The 18,192-nt window shown below is 45.1% G+C and overlaps 1 protein-coding gene across 1 annotated transcript in view; it reads right to left on the bottom strand.

The window, feature by feature from the left end:
• Window positions 1-403: 403 nt before the first annotated feature.
• Window positions 404-18,192, bottom strand: part of SIDT1 (SID1 transmembrane family member 1) — a 98,523-nt gene continuing 80,734 nt past the window's right edge. Inside the window, exons 18-25 of the mRNA XM_036243864.1 lie at window positions 14,597-14,733; window positions 13,873-13,981; window positions 8,354-8,430; window positions 7,381-7,427; window positions 5,177-5,282; window positions 4,982-5,092; window positions 3,202-3,315; window positions 404-1,782 (exon numbers count right to left, since the gene is read on the bottom strand). Of these exons, the coding sequence (XP_036099757.1) occupies window positions 1,720-1,782; window positions 3,202-3,315; window positions 4,982-5,092; window positions 5,177-5,282; window positions 7,381-7,427; window positions 8,354-8,430; window positions 13,873-13,981; window positions 14,597-14,733 (764 nt within the window). The 3' untranslated portion in view covers window positions 404-1,719. The remainder of the gene's footprint in view (window positions 1,783-3,201; window positions 3,316-4,981; window positions 5,093-5,176; window positions 5,283-7,380; window positions 7,428-8,353; window positions 8,431-13,872; window positions 13,982-14,596; window positions 14,734-18,192) is intronic.

Raw genomic sequence — 18,192 nt, forward strand, 5'->3', positions numbered from 1 at the left:
GTAACTTCTCCGATCGTACCACGATCATGTCAGTGAGGTAAGGATTTGTCTTCAGGGTGGGACGCCAACAATTTTTTAAGGAATAAAGAGTAACAGAAGACCAATTACAAATTTGGGGGCATTTGGGGGGGGGGGGAATCACAGAACATTTCATTACAAGCATCTTTGTGTTTTCAAAACCAGGGAAAGTTTGCTATTCAAACTTCCAAAATGTGTTTTTGAACACTATGCGGATATTTTAGAGAAAGGATCATTGTTTTTTTTTTTTTTTTTTTAAAGAATGGCTGATCTATTTCTCTAATGAATGATCAGGAGAGCAGAGGTGAGAGGTGACTGGCATGTCACGGGCAAATGTATGTATATGTGCCCACCTGTGTGCATATTTTTCTGATTACATCATACTCAGGTCACAAGGAGCCTGGTCAAAGTGGGGCTCTGAGGGGCAGAGCTGCCAGACCGTGGGGAGGGAAGTGGGACACTGAGATTTCAACACCTTACTGGGGAGACAATGAGAATCAGGTGCAACCAAGGCAATCCTAAATCCTATATCGTCTGTGCTCTTTGCATCTAGAGAGTTAGAGTAAGATGCATTTGCCCTGAGAGTTAGGTCTAGAGAACTCCAGGGAGAAAGTCTGGAGGCCCTGATCTGCAGGCAGCGACAGATAAGGGCTGAGTCTGTGGTAGAGGACCCCTCCTGCAGAGTCCCTGGTAAAACCCTTATTTCTTCCCCAAAGGTGATGCGGGCACAAAATTGAGCGGTTTGAATTGGAGGCATGAGGCAGTACTTTTGTCTTGGCCGAATTTCTCCAGGAGCCCGAGTTTGCTTGATGCTGATGTCACCCTTCTCTTAGCACTGACAGTCATTTCTCTTGCTCTTCCTGCTGCTAGAAGAGTTCTCTCATTTCCCCTTCCACCTTGGAGCTGGTGGGTGGAGTAACAGAGCCTTCTCAAGAAGGCAGAGCCTGAGTTATGGGGCCAACACACAGCAGTGAGATGAAGACATTAAAGAATAGGTAAGCACCCAAGTCCTGGTCCCAGAGACCTGTTAGGAGGAGTGTGTGACAAGCCCAATCCAGAGTCTTTCTAAGGAGGTCAGGAACCTGGGAGAAGCATGCAGCATTCCTTCTGAGGAGGTGACCAGCTGGTGCTGATAAAACACCTATCCCAGTTGGGTAGGGCATCGGGTCTAGCCCCCTACCAGACTCTGGGAACCACGTCATCCCAGGACCCCGGAGAAGCAGGCTGGCGCTTGAGATATCTAGAGCAGCAGATGTTGCAGACATGCAAAGGGGGCCCACGGAAAGTTTCTGGGCGGGGACTCGGAGCTGCTGACTGGCATGGAGGCAGCCGGAGGGAAGAGGGCGGCTTCATGCTGCCACTGCTGGCAAGTCCCAGGCGAGGATGGGAGGGGCCCCCGATGGCGAGTGGACTTTGATGCAGTGGTTGTCCATGTCTAGCGCAGAGCTGCAACTTAAGGGGATGGGGGCTTCTCGGCTCTTCAGGGCTTGCCTCTGTCCACAGCCGTGGCTTCCCTTTTGCCTCCCTCTTGCAGGTTTGAATCTCCCCTGCTACTCTCCTCCCTGTCGAATGTACACAGAGTTGACTCCACAGGCATTGAGTGGAGTATTTGGCAGTGGTTACTTTGCTGCAGGCCCCGGAGTTTTCATGAAACAGCACCAAGATCGATCGCTCCCTCTCTCCCCTCTTAAGGCTGAAGGCTCAGAAGACAGGGATCTGGTCCCTCCGAACCACATCCAGGTCATCATCCAGGGTTAACAGAACCTGAAAGGAGTGGGCAGAGAAAAAAATGATGCACAGCCACAGCCACAGTAGGTAGTTACTTCCTCTCCGAGACGCATGCAGCCTGAAACTGCAAGGACACTTAACTTGTTTCCCTGTCTCCCACAGCCTTCCACGGTGCGGTGCTCTTAACAGGTACTTATTATAATGACATGCTTCATTTATTAATTAATTCAAATATTTATCAAGGGTGTATTCCAGGTGCCAGAGACATAGCTTGCAATGATTAGAGACAAAAAAAATCTCTGCCCTCCTGGAGCTTACATTTGAGAGAGGGCTTCAGACATGAGGCAAACACGTGAGTAAAATATATGTAGTATCACAGATAGAAATATATGCCAAGTATAGTATGTTAGATGGTAATATGTACTAAGGATAAAAATCAAACTATGGAGAGAGCATGGGAAGTATGGGGTGGGGAGAGTTAAAAAATTTTGAGAGTAGCTGGGGAAGTCATTATTTAGAAGGGACCATTTAGATCAAGACCTAAAGGCAATGAAGTCTAATTGCATAAAGTGGTACTATACCAAAAGTGTACCCTCCTTCTTCATTTTTAGGTCTCTCTACCACTACTCTTTCCACATGGAACCCTTCACTTTTGTTGTCTCTTTCTAATGAAAGTGACTAAAAGATAGAAGCCTTGAGTAAGAATGATTATACAGATTACACTTCTGAAACTAGCCACTAGGGGGTAGCTCTGCTCCACCCTTGAGATTATAAGGCCTGCAGAGCCGGCTTAAAGGGGGCGGTGTTGGGAATCCTGGAGACCTACTCCTGTTATTTGTCAACTGAACCTGTACAGGTACCGTGGCCTTTTAATTTGGAAAGTCAAAATTAATTACGAAACTCAAAATTAATATGAAAGGATGCTGGGAGTTACCTTCCAAGGCCTGGCTTCTGGGCAGGTGTTTGGGTAAAAAATGGAGAAACTCCACGAAAGACCTGGAACTGACTGTTTAGAAGGCGACAGAGGCCTGGATGCTATCCTGAGCTACTCCGGGATGTGTAAATTATTTATAAAATATTCACTGAGACTGAAATGAGAGGAGGAATGTGAGTGTAGCATAAGAAGGAACAACCTAATACTATGGACATTTTGGTGGATGCCAAAGGCGATGCCTGGGGGATTCTGGGCTTGTGAGTTCTTATAACCAATTTAGTTCAAACACTGTGCAGCTTAAGAAAATCATTTTGTCACTCTGTGTCTTAAAATATTGAACCGGAAAGAAAGACAAAAATAAATATTGAACCAAAAGATGCAATGTAAAAGAAGACAATCTGTACGTTGGATTATAATGAGAATTTGGAAAGGAAAAGTAGAGGAATACAATAGAGGGGATGAGAAAAAGGGAGTACAGGATGTAAAGAGAAGAAATGAACAAAAAGGTATTATCAACTCACCAGGAATGAGAAAAACAGGGCAGTGGCAGACAGGAAGTGCCAGATGTCATGGTCATCAAAGAAATCCAGCAGGACACAGTCCCGGTTCTTCTCCCGGGACTCCGCTGGGGTTCTCTGCAGGAAGGTGAGACAGCACATGGCTGAGCATTCCCACAGTTCGGCTGCTTAGAGGGCTGAGCATCCAGAAAGCTACACAAATGCTACCAGATGCCTGGCTCAAAAAGTTAGCTTCCAAGAAAACATGTTCACAAAAAAACTTGTGCGTAAGTGGAAACAACCTAAATGTCCATCAACTGATAAGTGACTAGATAAAATGTGATATGTCCCCACCATGGAATACTATTCAGTCATAAAAAGACATGAAGCCCAGCTCTGGCCGGTTTGGTCCAGAGAGACCTGGGTTCAGTTCACCCTAAGGGCATGTACCTCGGTTGCGGTTTGTCTCTGACCCTGGTTGGGTTGTGCGGGTGGCAGCCACTCGATGTGTCCCTTTCATGTCAATGTTTCTCTCTCTCTCTCTCTTCCTCTCTCTCCCTCCCACTCTATCTGAACAAAAAATGAAAAAGTGCCCTTGGGTGAGGATAAAAAAAGAAAAGACATGAAGCCCTGGTCGGTTTGGCTCAGTGGTTAGAGGATCGGCCCACAGACCAGAGAGTCCCAGTTCAGTTCCTGCTAAGGGCATGTACCTCAGTTGCAGTTTGTCCCCGGCCCTGGTTGGGGTCGTGTGGGTGGTGGCCTGTAGATGTGTCTCTCTCACATCGATGTTTCTCTCTCTCTCTCTTCCCCACTCTCTCCCTCCCGCTCTATCTGAAGATAAATGCAAAAATGTCCTCAGGTGAGGATAAAAAAAAAGACATGAAGTACTGATACATGCTACAACATGGATGAATCTAGGAAACATGCTAAGTGAAGGAAGCCACATAGTATGTGATTTCACTTCTATGAAATGGCCAGAATGGGCAGATCTATAGAGACAAAGATAGATTAGTGGTTGCCTAGGACTAAGGGGTTCAGAAGAAATGGGGAGTTGCTTCCTGAAGTGATAAAAATATTTTAAAATTGTCCTGGCCGGTTTGGCTCAGCGGTTAGAGCGTCGGCCCGCGGACCAGTGAGACCCGGGTTCGGTTCCCGCTGAGGGCGTGTACCTGGGTTGCAGTTTGTCCCCGGCCCGGTTGGGGTCGTTTGGGTGGCAGCTACTCGATGTATCTCTCTCACATTGATGTTTCGCTCTCTCTTCCTCTCTCTCTCCCTCTCGCTCTATCTGAAGATAAATGCAAAAAAAATTATATATATATATATATTTTTTTAAATTGATTGTGGTGATTGTGGAGATGGAGACTTCCCTGTTCTGTGCCTCAGCAATATCATGAATTTCCTAGGCTTCAACTTTCCAATCCATGAAATGGATTTACAAACACATACACCTGTATATTTATTTATGGATGGTGACTGTGATGAAAAAGGTGGAGAAGCTACACTAATCAAGGTTTTTGCACACGTTAAACATTCACGGGGAACGGGATCATAACACAACACATAGATCAAATTTGCAGAGCCTGGAGGGCTTTACACACTTATGAGTGCTACCCTGATAGTGAGGACAACACGACATTTGTTGAGCAGTTGTGTGTGGATATTGAAGTTTTTAGAGGAAGCTTTTGTTTTAGAGAATATCGAACAGATAAATAGCAACTAGCACATGGAGAGAGGGTGGCAGGACGGTCAAAAGGCAGGATGGAGAAAGACCAACACCTTGGGGGAAAAAAAACTGTTCTCTTACCTCCCAGCTGCTGAGATTCTGGAAGAAAAAGTACAGGGCAGTGGCCCACATCACAGCGGTGGCCACAATGCAGAAGAGTGGGATGGGGAGGACCTTCTCAGAGCTGCGAAGCTGCGGGGAGAAGCAGAGGCTGCCAAGCTGCCTGCACCGCCAGCCGAGGCCCGGGGCGCTGCAGCTCCCAGCCTCCTCGCTTACCTTCATGATGATGTAAAAGGCCAAGTAGAGCAGCAGGTTACAGATGAAGATGCCCAGCATGTAGGAAGCAAAGTCCCTGGGTCGGAAGATGAGTCCAAAGAGGGCACTGAGCACAGGGGGAGGAATTATTTTGCATTCATGAAGGTGGATTTGTAACATTGTTGACTTTTTTACTTCCCCACTCCCATTTTTGCAAGGAGGGGGATTAAAAAATAAGCCTCCTTTACATACTATAAGTAACTTTTGATTGATTTCCTTCAGAACATTCATTTTTAATGATTGTAAGGTTCCCATAAGTGGATGCACCATAAAGAATCATATTTCCTTTCTAGTTGAAAGGAAGAGTTTTCCCTTTGCCCTTCAGTCTTGCACTATTATAAAGAACACCACCGTGAATAAATGAATACCTTCAGACATACTGTACTTTGTTTTTGCACTGAAGATTAATTCATTACACTAGATTATTAGAAGTAGAATTATCTCAGTAATCAGCTTGACACACATTATCAGTTTTGGCTAGCTATTTATGGTTTTAAAATTAATACTCAAATTTATTACCCTGTCTCCCAGAGTCACCAGGTCTGTGGGGTCTGCCCTAAAAGGGTGATCCAAAAAAGCACCTCAGGTGACCACTGCTGGGAATTGTCCTTCTCGATGTGCCCCATGTAAAGCAGGGGTCCTTCACAGGTATGAATCTTATCTGAGGTCATCCCTGGGTGACACTATAGGGAGTTTCTTCCAGAAGCTTGTGGTGCCCCAATAAGATTCAAATGATCCTGAGTAGATCCTGGCTCCCCCTGAAGGCAGGCCTCTTTCTTCATTCCTCTTATGTCTTAAAGGGCAGCAGAAACAGGGTCATCTTTCTATCAAAGGTCACTGACCCAGAGGAGCACATCAGCTAAGAACCGCTAGTAAAAGCAGCTAAACTCACTTATTTTTGAGGGATTAATAAAATATCCCACTCATTCACATATATTTTTATCCTCACCCGACTTTTTTACTTTCCCACTCCCATTTTTACAAGGAGGGGGATTTTTATTGATTTTAGAGGAGAAGAAAGGGAGAGAGAGAGAGAGAGAGAGAGAGAGAGAGAGAGAGCGCAACATCAATGTGAGAAATAAACATGGATTGGTTGCCTCCCATATGAGCCCCACCCAGGAATCAAACCTACAACTGGGTATATGCCCTGACTGGGAACCGAATGCACAGCCTTTTTGGTGTACAAGATGATTCCCCAACCAACTGAGCCACCAGGCCAGGGCTCGTTCACATTAAAAAAAAATTTTTTGTTTTAATCCTCACCCAAGAATGTTCTTCTATTTATCTTCAGACAGAGTGGGAAGGAGAGAGAGAGGGAGAGAAGGAGAGAAAGGGAGAGAGAGAAACATTCATGTGAGAGGGACACATCAACTGGTTGCCTCCTGCATGACCTTGATCAGGGCTGGGGATGAACTGCAACCAAGGTACGTGTCCTCGGCTAGAACCAAACCCGCGACTCATTGGTCCACAGGCCAACACTCTATCACTGAGCCAAACCAGCCAGGGCCACATTTTTAAGTTCAGAAAAGGTTGCATAAAATAGTTACAGCTAGCAAAATATATGTCTGTTGTACTGTTCTATTTTGAGGCCATTTGAGGGGAAAAAAGCCAAGGTGATAATGAGGGAAAAAGAGGAAAAATGATATAGGTGGAGTAGGAAGAATAAGACCTAGAGGGAAAATGAAATAAATAGAAAAGAGACTTATACACACACACACACACACACACACTAAGACAAATGCCTCTTGGGTAGCCTTTATGGAAAGTTCTACCAAAAAATTTAAAGCTATGCTGCATTTTTGAAACTACAGGCATAATATCCATCTATTATCTATCTATCTATCTATCTATCTATCTATCTATCTATCTATCTATCTATCTATCTATCTATCTATCTACCAATTTGATGTTTGTCTTGTTGAGCAAATGAACTCAATGCATTGAACTCAACACTTTAAGAGGGGCCACTAGTTGGTACACACGAGTTTCCTAGTGCATTCTTTGCAGGAGAGAAAATACCTTTCTCTCAAGTCTCTAGGGCAAGCTCGATCCTGTGCACTCCTTAATTTCAGATTTCTTTATAAAAATGACCGCCAAGAAAAGCTAAACCACAGTGTTACAGTCATTAACAAAGAGGGGGAAAATGTTATCTTAAGATTACTTACAAGGACCAGTTGACCAGATTCCCCACAATGAGCAGCACCATTCTGTCCTGAAAAGGAGGAAAGAGAACATTGAAAAACCCTCAGCCTCATTTCCCTCAATTTTTAGTACCTACAGGTCCCGTCCAAGCCCTAGTGGGCTAAGAGGTTCCCACACTCCTTTCTGTAAAACTCCTGACTATAAACTACTAGCAGGTGCTTAGTGAACTGTGTGCCGGGCTCAAATAGCATCTCTTGTTCTGACCACAGCTCTGATAAAGGCTGGCGCAGTGGCTCAGAGGGGGTTTGTAGCTTTTCCAAGGTCACTGGCCAGTGAGCCGAGACATAGCTATGACCAGGGCCCTGGTTCCTCTGTTCAGTGTAGAAATGTACACTATACCAAAAACTGTAATGAAGAATTTTTAATAGTTGTATTTCAACCATTAAGCAATAACCACAGTTTTGAAAAAATATCCCTGCTCATTATAAAAAACAATGTATAAAAATCAAACAAATATATAATGTGGACAGTGTAAGTTCCTAGCGAAAGTGACTGGAGTGGTCATCGGTCCCAGTGTGCTGGGGACAGTCAGGTTTATGCCTGCGGACCTGGCGCAGTTATTAACAGTGGCCCCTTCCACTCACACAAATGAAACAGTCTTACCTCTTTGGGTGATTATTTACAGGCACACTTCCCACAGCAACAGTCGCTGTTTAATAGGTTTACACACACACACACACACACGCACGCACACACGCACACATTTTTTTCTTTCTATACTAGCAATATTTCATGTACAAAAATGAGACCGTCCCAGCTTGTTTTTTATGAACAAGAAGACTAAGCATCATGCTTCTTCCCCCTGACTGGACCTCAGCCACCCTGGGCCATCTGGCCCTCTGGATTTGGGAAAACTGAGTGACTACTCTGAGCCTGCCCCTCCTGCTGTTCCCCGACTCCCTGGGAGAAGGCCAGGAATGTGGGAGCAACACATACCATATACAGAGGCCGGCTGCACTGATGGATGAAGTCCGTGTAGAGCACCATAGCAGCCCTCCGGAAAATCCCCAAATCTGCCGATGACACAGTAAGTAGGCTTAGTTAGAGATAATACAAAATACTCCCTTATGGCCCAAGTTTTAGGGGCCAAGAGGATGTTTTCACCTCATAAAAATGGTGCTTTGCACCTAACAGGTGCACAGTAAATGTTTGCTTTAAAAACCTGCACCCTCACCACCTGCGTTTTCATGGAGAGGGCGCCAGATTCCCAGGTCATACTGCAGAAAGGCGAGAAGGGACATGGGTGGCTGGCCAGCCCTTCTATGGTCTCCTTCAGCTAAGTTTCCCTTTGTTTATAATTTACTCCAGTGGTGTTTCCTTTATATCAGAGAGGTTATGGGGCCCTTCAAGCCTACCTTATAACATCTGCTCTCTCTAGAGGATGGGAAATCTTAGCTCGTAAAAGTTCTAATCTGCGTTTCTCATTGTGGTTATAAGTCAGTAAGAATTGAACCAAGGGATACTGGGGTTTACTGAACACATTTAGAAAGACTAAAACTGTACTGAAACAATAATCAAAGGAATTTAGTTAAGATGCAGAAAAAAAAGACAGGAAAGATTAAAAAAAATGCAATCCTTCAGAAGGATGAGAAGCACAGTGAGGTGCATGTTATAATTGTTAAGGAAGAGTCGGGATCACAGGTGGGCTGTCTTTCTCTGAGCCATCCACGCTGTAGACATCACACACAGGCTGGGCAAGCATTCGGTGGGGGTGGACCCCAGTTCTGTTGTGAATACTGTTCCTGGGGTCAATTTAACCAGCCTTCGCTAGACTCTTCAATACACAGAAGGAAGGAGGCCTGGGGCATGTTCGTGCAATAGCCCAGAAGAGGGTGCAGGCTGGGTTGGAGTGATCCCTGCCCCGACCCACTCTCTGGCTCCCCCTCCCACCATCCTGCCCAACCTGGAAGGAGTTGTTCAGATAGCAGAGCTGGTAGGACAACCAGGAGGGTTGCTTTATGAAGAAAACAGTCTAGAACCCTGCGAAAGGCCGCTGAACATTACCTGCGTCAGACACATCTGAATCAGTGGAAAGCAGAGAAGAAAGGAGGAAAAAAAAAAAGATTTATAAGAAAATAGCCAAACAGGTAAACTACTGGTCATTTTATTTTTCTCTCTAAATGGATCACTTGAAAGTTCCCAATTATAAAAGTAATGTTTGCTCGTCATAAAGAACAGCATTTCCCTGCCTGTCTCAAACATTCAGAAGTTTACTATTCCTCAAGCGGGGAATCAGCTTCTCTTTCTGTCTCCTTGTTTGCACTTCTTATGATTTATACTCCATCCTCTCTGATGAGCACGCCCCGTGGTCCTGTCTGGGGCTCCGGCTGCACCGTGGTGATCTGGGCAAGCAGGTCTACGGTTTCCCGTCCCATTTACGAAATGCTCTGCCCCACTGCTGTTGCCTTTCCTGGGTCCATGTTTATTTCCTCGTGTGGCCTCCGGGCCACAAAGGAGCATGTGACATGAGAAAGCTTATGGAATGGGCAAAGACGTACCTGAACCATTCTGTCCACTAACTCAACTTCCTGCCTCTGAACCAAATCTAGATGCCATCGTTGTCACAACGAAATAGAGAGTTTTCCTTTGACTCTAGTAAAGCTCTAACCCCTTGGGGAAGACTCCGGGTAAGGAAATATTCATTTAAGCTAGACACTGGCCATCTTCCACCTGCCCTTTCAGACAGACCTACATGCCATGTATGTCTCTGTGTCCTGCACCGCGCCTGGGAGGCTGACAGTGTGGGCCCCAGTGGCTTTCCTGGCTCTCCGTGGATCTGGACAGTGGGAACCCAGGCAGGAGACTGGAGCGACAGAGGACGGGGAGTGAGCTCACGGTGCTTACCTTCCCGGCGCTCCCTGTGTCTGTCACCTGGGGTCACTGCTCTTTTCAGAGTGGCTGCCTTCCACAGTTCTTTTTCCACCTTTTGGTAACCGTTTCCTGCCTGTCCTTTTGGGCTTATAAATAGTAAAAGCTTCTGAGCTCCTCACCCAGGGTTACCGTGTTATCCCTTTCACTCTCTCTATCCTGCCCCTGTCTTCTGAATAGTCCCTTGGTGACTACATCCTCTTCCATCTTTGTGTGGCAGCTTTTTCTTCTGTTGAGACCCTGAACAGGTATATTGCAGGTCATAATGCGTCCACTTTCTCCTTTTTAAAAAGGTAACCTAATTCAGCAATGCAAAATCGTAAGGGGTAAAGGTGGTATACATATATTCAAAGCTCCTCTACCTATTAATGGTCACCATTACATGCAGGAGTCCCCCCTTATTCGTGGATTTGCTTTCCACAATTTCAGTTATCTGTGCTCAACCAGGGTCTGAAAATATTAAATAGAAAATTCCAGAAGTAAACAGTTCATCTGTTTGTTTATTTTTTTAATCCTCACCCAAGGACATTTTTTTTTTTTTTTTTTGCATTTATCTTCAGATAGAGCAGGAGGGGGAGAGGGAGGAAGAGAGAGAGAGAGAAACATCCACGTGAGAGAAACACATGGAGTGGTTGTCACCCACACAACCCCAACCAGGGCCGGGGACAAACTGCAACCGAGGTACGTGCCCTTAGCGGGAACCGAACCCGGGACTCACTGGTCCACGGACTGACGCTCTAACCGCGGAGCCAAACTGGCCAGGGCGACAGTTCATCCGTTTTAAATTTCGCACTATTCTGAGCAGCGTGGTGAAATCTCGTGAGTCCCACGCATTGCCTGGGACGTGACTCATCCCTTTGCCAGCGTCACCCGCCCTTGGACACTTAGGAGCCATCTTGGTTATCTGATCCACTGCCTGGTGTTCTTGCTGTTGGTGTTTCAAGGACCCTTATTTTACTTAATAAAGGCCCCAGAGCACAAGAATATTGATGCTGGCAATTCAGATGTGCCAGAGAAGTTGCAAGGTGCTTTCTGGAAGTGAAAAGGTGAGTACAGCACAAGAGGATATTTTGAGAGAGTGACCACATTCACATAACTTTGATTACAGTAATTGTTATCATTGCTCTCTTTTATTATTAGTTATTGTTGTTGATCTCTTACCGTGCCTAATTTGTAAATTAAACTTTATCATAGGTATGTATGTGTAGGAAAAAACAATACATGTATACATAGGGCTTGGCACTACACACAGGTTCAGGCATCCACTCGTGACTTGGAATACTTTCCCTGTGAATAAGGGGTTGGGGGACAACTGTATCTGCATTCAATTTTATTTTTTTAACTCTGGGAGGATCCAGAAAAACAGAGCTTCAATTTATTTTCCTTTTGAAGTTGACTTTGTAAACTCACCTTTGAGTCTAGGGGATGGGAAGTGACCAGTGCACCAAACCCAATGTTCTACTCAACCAGCTGATGATGCGTCCATGGGGGAGGGGGCGCTGGGGGCCCACTGGCTATGTAGTGCCAAGGACAAATTTACTGACCATGCGAAAAGGGAGGCCTAAACTGCCAAAATAAGAAAATGTTTTCTTTTTGGTCTTCTACTCTTAAATAAGCCACTAGTTTATGTAGAATCAATTTTAGACATGGCAAGAGGGGTCTCGTAGTCTAGAGGCCCTCATTCCCCACTGCGTGAGGAGTCTGCAGGGCAAGGGGACTACTCCTTCTCCTTCTAGACCACATTCTGAATTCCTGGACCCCAGCATTCCCCCGCAGATGGCCTCGAGCCTGCTCTTAGAGTCTGCATAGCCCCCTTCCCTAGCCTGTCTTCCTGAGGGCGGAGGGCACTATTAGAGAATGTACTTGCAGGGGCAAGGAGTGGCCTTTTGGATGTTGAACAAGGGTATCCATATGAATACCTGTGAGACCCCTCGAGATGCAGGACAGAGACAGAGGTGGGAAGGAAAGAGAGACAGGGCTGGGGACCAGCGCTCCTGGAGAGATATATTCTAAGGAACCGAATATTCTATATTTGAACCTGGACCATCTAGGTTATAACAAAGGCATATTCTATTTATCAGGTTGTTGGTCTTCCTTTCTGTGTTCCTTCCTTTCATGTATTTAATAGTTTTTTAGTCTGCTTTACCACTTGAAAATGTTCATGCCTATGGTATGTGAGCTTTTATTTGCAGTCTTGCCTTGGGCTCTGCAAATATTAGGAGTGAACTTATGTTTATATATAATGTTTTTTCTTGACATAGACAAAAGAATATTTGAGTCTGACTTCATGGAACTTAAAATGACTGGTGAAATTTAAATGCTCTAAGAGGACTTGAACCTGCTCCCTTGTGTGATGACTGACCAACAGCAGATCAGAAGCTGCTTTCTGTAGAACGCTCAGTGTTCTAATGTTCACATTGTCAGAGGGAGTCCAGGACGTGTCCTGCCTCTAAGATCGGCAAGTTGGTCTCAAAAAGTTCCAGTCCCAGAATTTGAAAATAATATATAATTCATTCTTGATAACCATTTATCACGGTTAAAGAAATGCTCCCTTGCCCTGGCCGGGTGTCTCAGTTGCTTGGAGCATCATCCCGTACACCAAAAGGCTGCAGGTTCGATCCTTGGTCAGGGCGCGTAAGCGAAGCAACCAATTAATGTTTCTCTCTCATATCAATGTTTCTCTATCTCTCTAAAATAAATACAAGTACATCCTTGGGTGAAGATTTAAAAAAAGAAGAGCCCTGGCTGGTTTGGCTCAGCGACTGGAACGTCGGCCTGCGGTCCAGAGAGACCCGGGTTCAGTTCCCGCTAAGGGCATGTACCTTGGTTACAGTTTGTCCCCGGCCCTGGTTGGGGTTGTGTGGGTGGCAACCACTCAATGCGTCCCTTTCACATCGATGTTTCTCTCTCTCCCTCCCACTCTATCTGAACAAAAAATGGAAAAAATGTCCTCCCGTGAGGATAAAAAAAAAAGAAGAAGAAAGAAATGCTCCTTTTATTTTTTTTATTGATTTTAGGGGGAGAGAGAGAGAGAGAGAGAGAGAGAGAGAGAGAGAGAGAGAGAAACATTGATGAGAGAGAACATTGATTGGCTGCTTCCTGCATGCCCCCCACTGGGGATTTGGCCCACAACCTAGGCATGTGCCCTGACTGGGAATTGAACTGGCAACCTCTTGGTGCATGGGTCGATGCTCAACCACTGAGCCACACCGGCCAGGCAAGAAATGCTCCTTTTAATTGCTACAAACTGAAAAATATCCCCTAGGTAGAACTGGTGGTACGGTAATCTTACTGTTCTGCAAATGCACTTTCAAAGTTTGGTGGGTTGCAGAGCCTTTGGGCCCTGGAGCTGGAGGTATGCCTCAGCTCTCGGGTATGGCCCGCTTAGCTTCTACGGTGACTGGAACTAGTAGTGATGATAGTTTATTGCCACCCAGTAAAGGAGAGGAAGTTTTGAAGAGAATATATACTAAAGTACAACACAGAATTCAGATCATGTATCCACGATGACCAGTCACACTTCCGCTCAGGATCAGTGAAAACAATGCTTTCTCAGTGTGTTTAGTTTAGAATAAAAGGCGACTCACCTATCTTGAAACGGCCCATGTAGTAGATCTGGGTGCTGAGGGCGAGAGAGGCCAGTATATGGATCACAGAGAAGATGACCCAGAACCACACGTCATTTTTTCCAAACACCTAGGAGTAAAGATGGACGTTACCTTCCTCGAGGGTTTTCCCTTTCTAAAATCTGCTCTCTCTCTCATATCTTCTAAAGGACTAAAAAGCCGAGCTGTGCATGCCCTTCCCTCTCCGACCTCACAGGGGTCCTACACCCAGGACAGGAAAAAGAATAGCTACCTGGCCAAATAACAATGGAAAAGGGAAGAAACGGGTGAGGCAATGGTGAAGGAATAACAGGTGTACAGCTGGGGGCTACTGCTCTTGGGGTAACAGCAGACAGCGAACACCTGCGCGTGCACATTTAGAAAGCAGTTTCACTCCGGTCTTGTATGTTCCTGTTTCCGTCTCACATGACTCAAGCCCCAGCTTTATAGTGAAACTCTTCAGGGGTAGTTTTACAGGTGCCAATTACATTATAAAAATAACTAGCCAAACAACTAAATAAAATGCCATGAACAAATCAACGATGAGAGTGTCATGAACCAAGAATTATGATTAATTCAATTCTGTTCACCTGAGCTCCAACAAAAAACAAACAAACAAACAAACAAACAAACAAACAAACAACAAAGAACCTCTCTAGAGGGCCCTTTCTGAAAGGGAGGCTGGAGTCTGAGGGGAGGGACGCACCACTCCGAGGACCGTGAGTGAGATGACCAAGGCGAAGGAGGCGTAGGCAGCGTAGGCGCTGGCGTTGATGTCTGGGTGGCGGGTCTGATAGAGCTTCAGCATGCAGAGGCCGGCGATCATGTACATGAAGGAGGTGTCTGAGGGCACAGAGGAGGAGCCAAGACATCAGGACCCAGTAGGCAACAGACAGATTTCTCCTCTGCCCAGGACACCCCCCTCCCTTCAGGCCCTGGGGAATTTGTTGCCTCAGACTATGTGGAGACCTCCAACATGCCTGCCTCCCAGGCACATCCTCTAGGCAGACCCTACATACTCCACTTCTGAATCCCTCCAAAGCTGTTCCTAGTTCACAGAAGAAAAGTATCTGATGATATGCTAAATAACTGACTATTCCCACTGGCAGAGGTATTTGTGTTTAAATGTTGGTGTTCAACAACAATAACAAAAAAAGCCCTAATAGTGACATTTAAGGCACTGTGACAATAAAATAAATCCTAGGTGGATGTAGGAGGTCCTTCTCAGCATCCTGAAATATTACCACAATGATCACTGCTCCTGTACAGCTTTATAGCCCAGGGATGGAAAACGGCTGGAAGTTAAATGTGGCTTAGCTTCATGAGTTATGGGAATGCAACTTAAAACAACAATGCAATATTCCGTGTTACTCAAAAATCTAACAAAGAATGTAAATGTCTGACAATAACACACGCTAGTGATGACGTGGGGACATGGGAATTCTCACACAGCCAGCAGAAGTGGGAATTAATGTTCTGGAGAGAAACTTGTCAGTTTTTGGTAAAATGGATGATGCATGTCTTCCATTGCAGGTGACCCCAAAATTCTTCTCCTAGGTACCCCAGAGAACCTCTCTCATATGTACACAGAGCTGTACACAAGGATGTTCAGTGCAGCCTTGTCTGCAACAGTAAGATACTGGTAACAGCAGAAGGTTGTTCAAGAGAGGAACTGATAAATGTGGTATATTTTTAGTACAGAATATGACCATCCTTAAAAATGAATGAACTAGCTGTCCTTGATACAATATTGATGAATCTGAAAATATATTGTTGGATGAAAAAAGAAGGTTGTGAACACAGTGTGGTAAATTAATGTCAATTTACTATAAATGTAGTAAAACTATAAAAACAAACTGAAAGAATAAATACCAAATTAATCATAGTTGTTGCCTCTGAGGAAGAAAAGAGGGGATAAATTTGGAAAGCAGTTCAAAAAAGGACTTCCACGTAACACAATATTTTATTTCTTAAGTATATTTAAGGCAAATATGTTTAAATATCAGCGTTCATTCATTCTGAGTGGTGAATGATATTGTTCTCTCTCATTTTCCCTATTTAAAATTCTTTCTTTAAAAATGTTTTTTCTTTATTGATTTTAGAGAGAGAGAAACGGAGAGGGAGAGAGAGGTAGAAACATCTATGAGAGAGAAGAACATCAATTAGCTGCCTCCTGCATGCCCCCCACTAGGGATTTGGCCCACAACCTGGGCATGTACCCTGACCAGGAATCGAACTGGCAACCTCTTAGTTCCTGGGTCAACGCTCAACCACAGAGCCACACTGGCTGGGCGATGCTTTCTAATTTAAAAAATTAAAATGGCCCTGGCCAGTTTGGCTCAGTGGTTGAGCGTCGGCCTGCGGACCAGAGTCCCGGGTTCAGTTCCTGCTAGGGGCACATACCACAAAAAAAAAAAAAAAAAAATTAAAATGTGACAGAGAATTTCTGTGGTGTTCTAAGTTAGCCAAAGGCTAGAGCACAAACCTAAAAGTGACTGTTTAAAAAATCCTTATTCCTTGGCCACCATCAACAAATCATCAAACAACAAGTGTTAGCGAGGTTGTGGAGAAAAGGGGACTCTAGTACGCTGCTGGTGGGAATGCAGACTGGTGCAGCCACTATGGAAAACAATATGGTGTTACCTCAAGAAATTAAAAATTGAATTTCCATTTGACCCAGTGATCCCACTTCTAGGAATATACCCTAAGAAGCCTGAAACACCAATTAGAAAGAATATATGTAACCCCATGTTCGTAGCAGCACTATTTACAATAGCTAAGATTTGGAAACAGCCCAAATGTCCATCAGTAGGCGAATGGATAAAAAAGTAGTGGTACATATACACAATGGAGTACTATGCAGCTGTAAGAAAGAAAGATCTCTTATCCTTTGAGATGACATGGAGGGACCTGGAAAGTATTATCCTAACCAAAACAAGCCAAACAGAGAAAGACAAGTATATGATCTCACTTATTTGTGGAATATAATGAACATAACAGTCTGAGGAATGGTGTAGTCCCAGAGACATGGAAGTGGGGTACAGACTGACAATCCTCAAAAGAGGGGGTGGGGGGGGAGAGATAAACCACAGAACTTTCATGCATGTATGCATGAACAATGGACATGGACAAAAAAGCTGGGAACAGGGCGGGAGGGAGAGGGAGGGGGAATCAGTGGGGGGGAAAGGAGAAACATCTGTAACAAAAATAAATTAATTAATTAATAAAAATGAAAAATCCTTATTCTTTTCTTGGCTGGTTTGGCTCAGTGGTTAAAGCATTGGCCCACGGACCAGGGAGTCCTGGGTTCAATTCCCGTTAAGGGCCCGTACCTTGGTTGCAGTTTGTCCCTGGCCCCAGAACTGGGGCCGTATGGGTGGCAACTACTCGATGTGTCTCTCTCATACTGATGTTTCTCTCTCTCCCCCTTTCTCTCCCTCCCGCTCTATCAAGATAAATGCAAAAAAAAAAGTCCTCCGGTGAGGATAAAAAAAAAATTTCCTTATTCTTGAGTGTGGACATTATTAATTGCCTACTACCAGCATCAGCTTTTCCCTCCTCCTTCCTGACAGCGTCTCAGTCCTAACTCAAATTTCTCAGCCCCGTTTTCAGTTCAGAAATGCATACCCTTCCAGCCAATTTGCTTCAGAAAGGCTGACCCCACCCAGGTTCCAGGGAGGGATTCCAGTGATCTAAAGGCCATCCCACCTCCTTCGTCACTGTGACTGGTGTCGCAACCCAGGCCTGAGCTAACTTGCACACAGAGAATGATTCTGGAATGGGCTCATGACTGTTTAAGCTTTTGAGGTGTGAGGGTACGTTATCTGGGGGAGTTGCTCTTAAGTGAAGGCTCCTGAAGCCAGCTGGCTGTGTCCTCCAGACGTCGTGGAGTGGAGACAGGAAGCCAGAACCTGCTGTGCCTGTATCTGCCACTGTGAGCTCCCTGACAGACTGAGGACAAAAGCAACATGTGAGACAGTGTCAGAGCCACTAACCCTTCCCACCTCTGGAGTTTCAGATGGTGAGCCAGATAAATGTCCTTATTATTGTTTTTTAAATATGTTTTTATTGATTTTAGAGAGAGAGGAAGGGAGAAAGAGATAGAAACATCAATGTGAGAGAGAAACATCTATTGGCTTCCTCCTGCACACCCCCTACTGGGTATCAAGCCCACAACCTGGGCATATGCCCTGACCAGGAATCAAACTGGGACCTCTCAGTCCATGGGGCGATGCTCAATCCACTGAGCCACACCAGCCGGGCAACATCCTTATTACTTAATTCAATTTGAATTGGTTTTTC

This window comes from Molossus molossus, unplaced genomic scaffold (genome assembly GCF_014108415.1).
Source record: "Molossus molossus isolate mMolMol1 unplaced genomic scaffold, mMolMol1.p scaffold_m16_p_5, whole genome shotgun sequence".
NCBI lineage: Eukaryota > Metazoa > Chordata > Mammalia > Chiroptera > Molossidae > Molossus > Molossus molossus.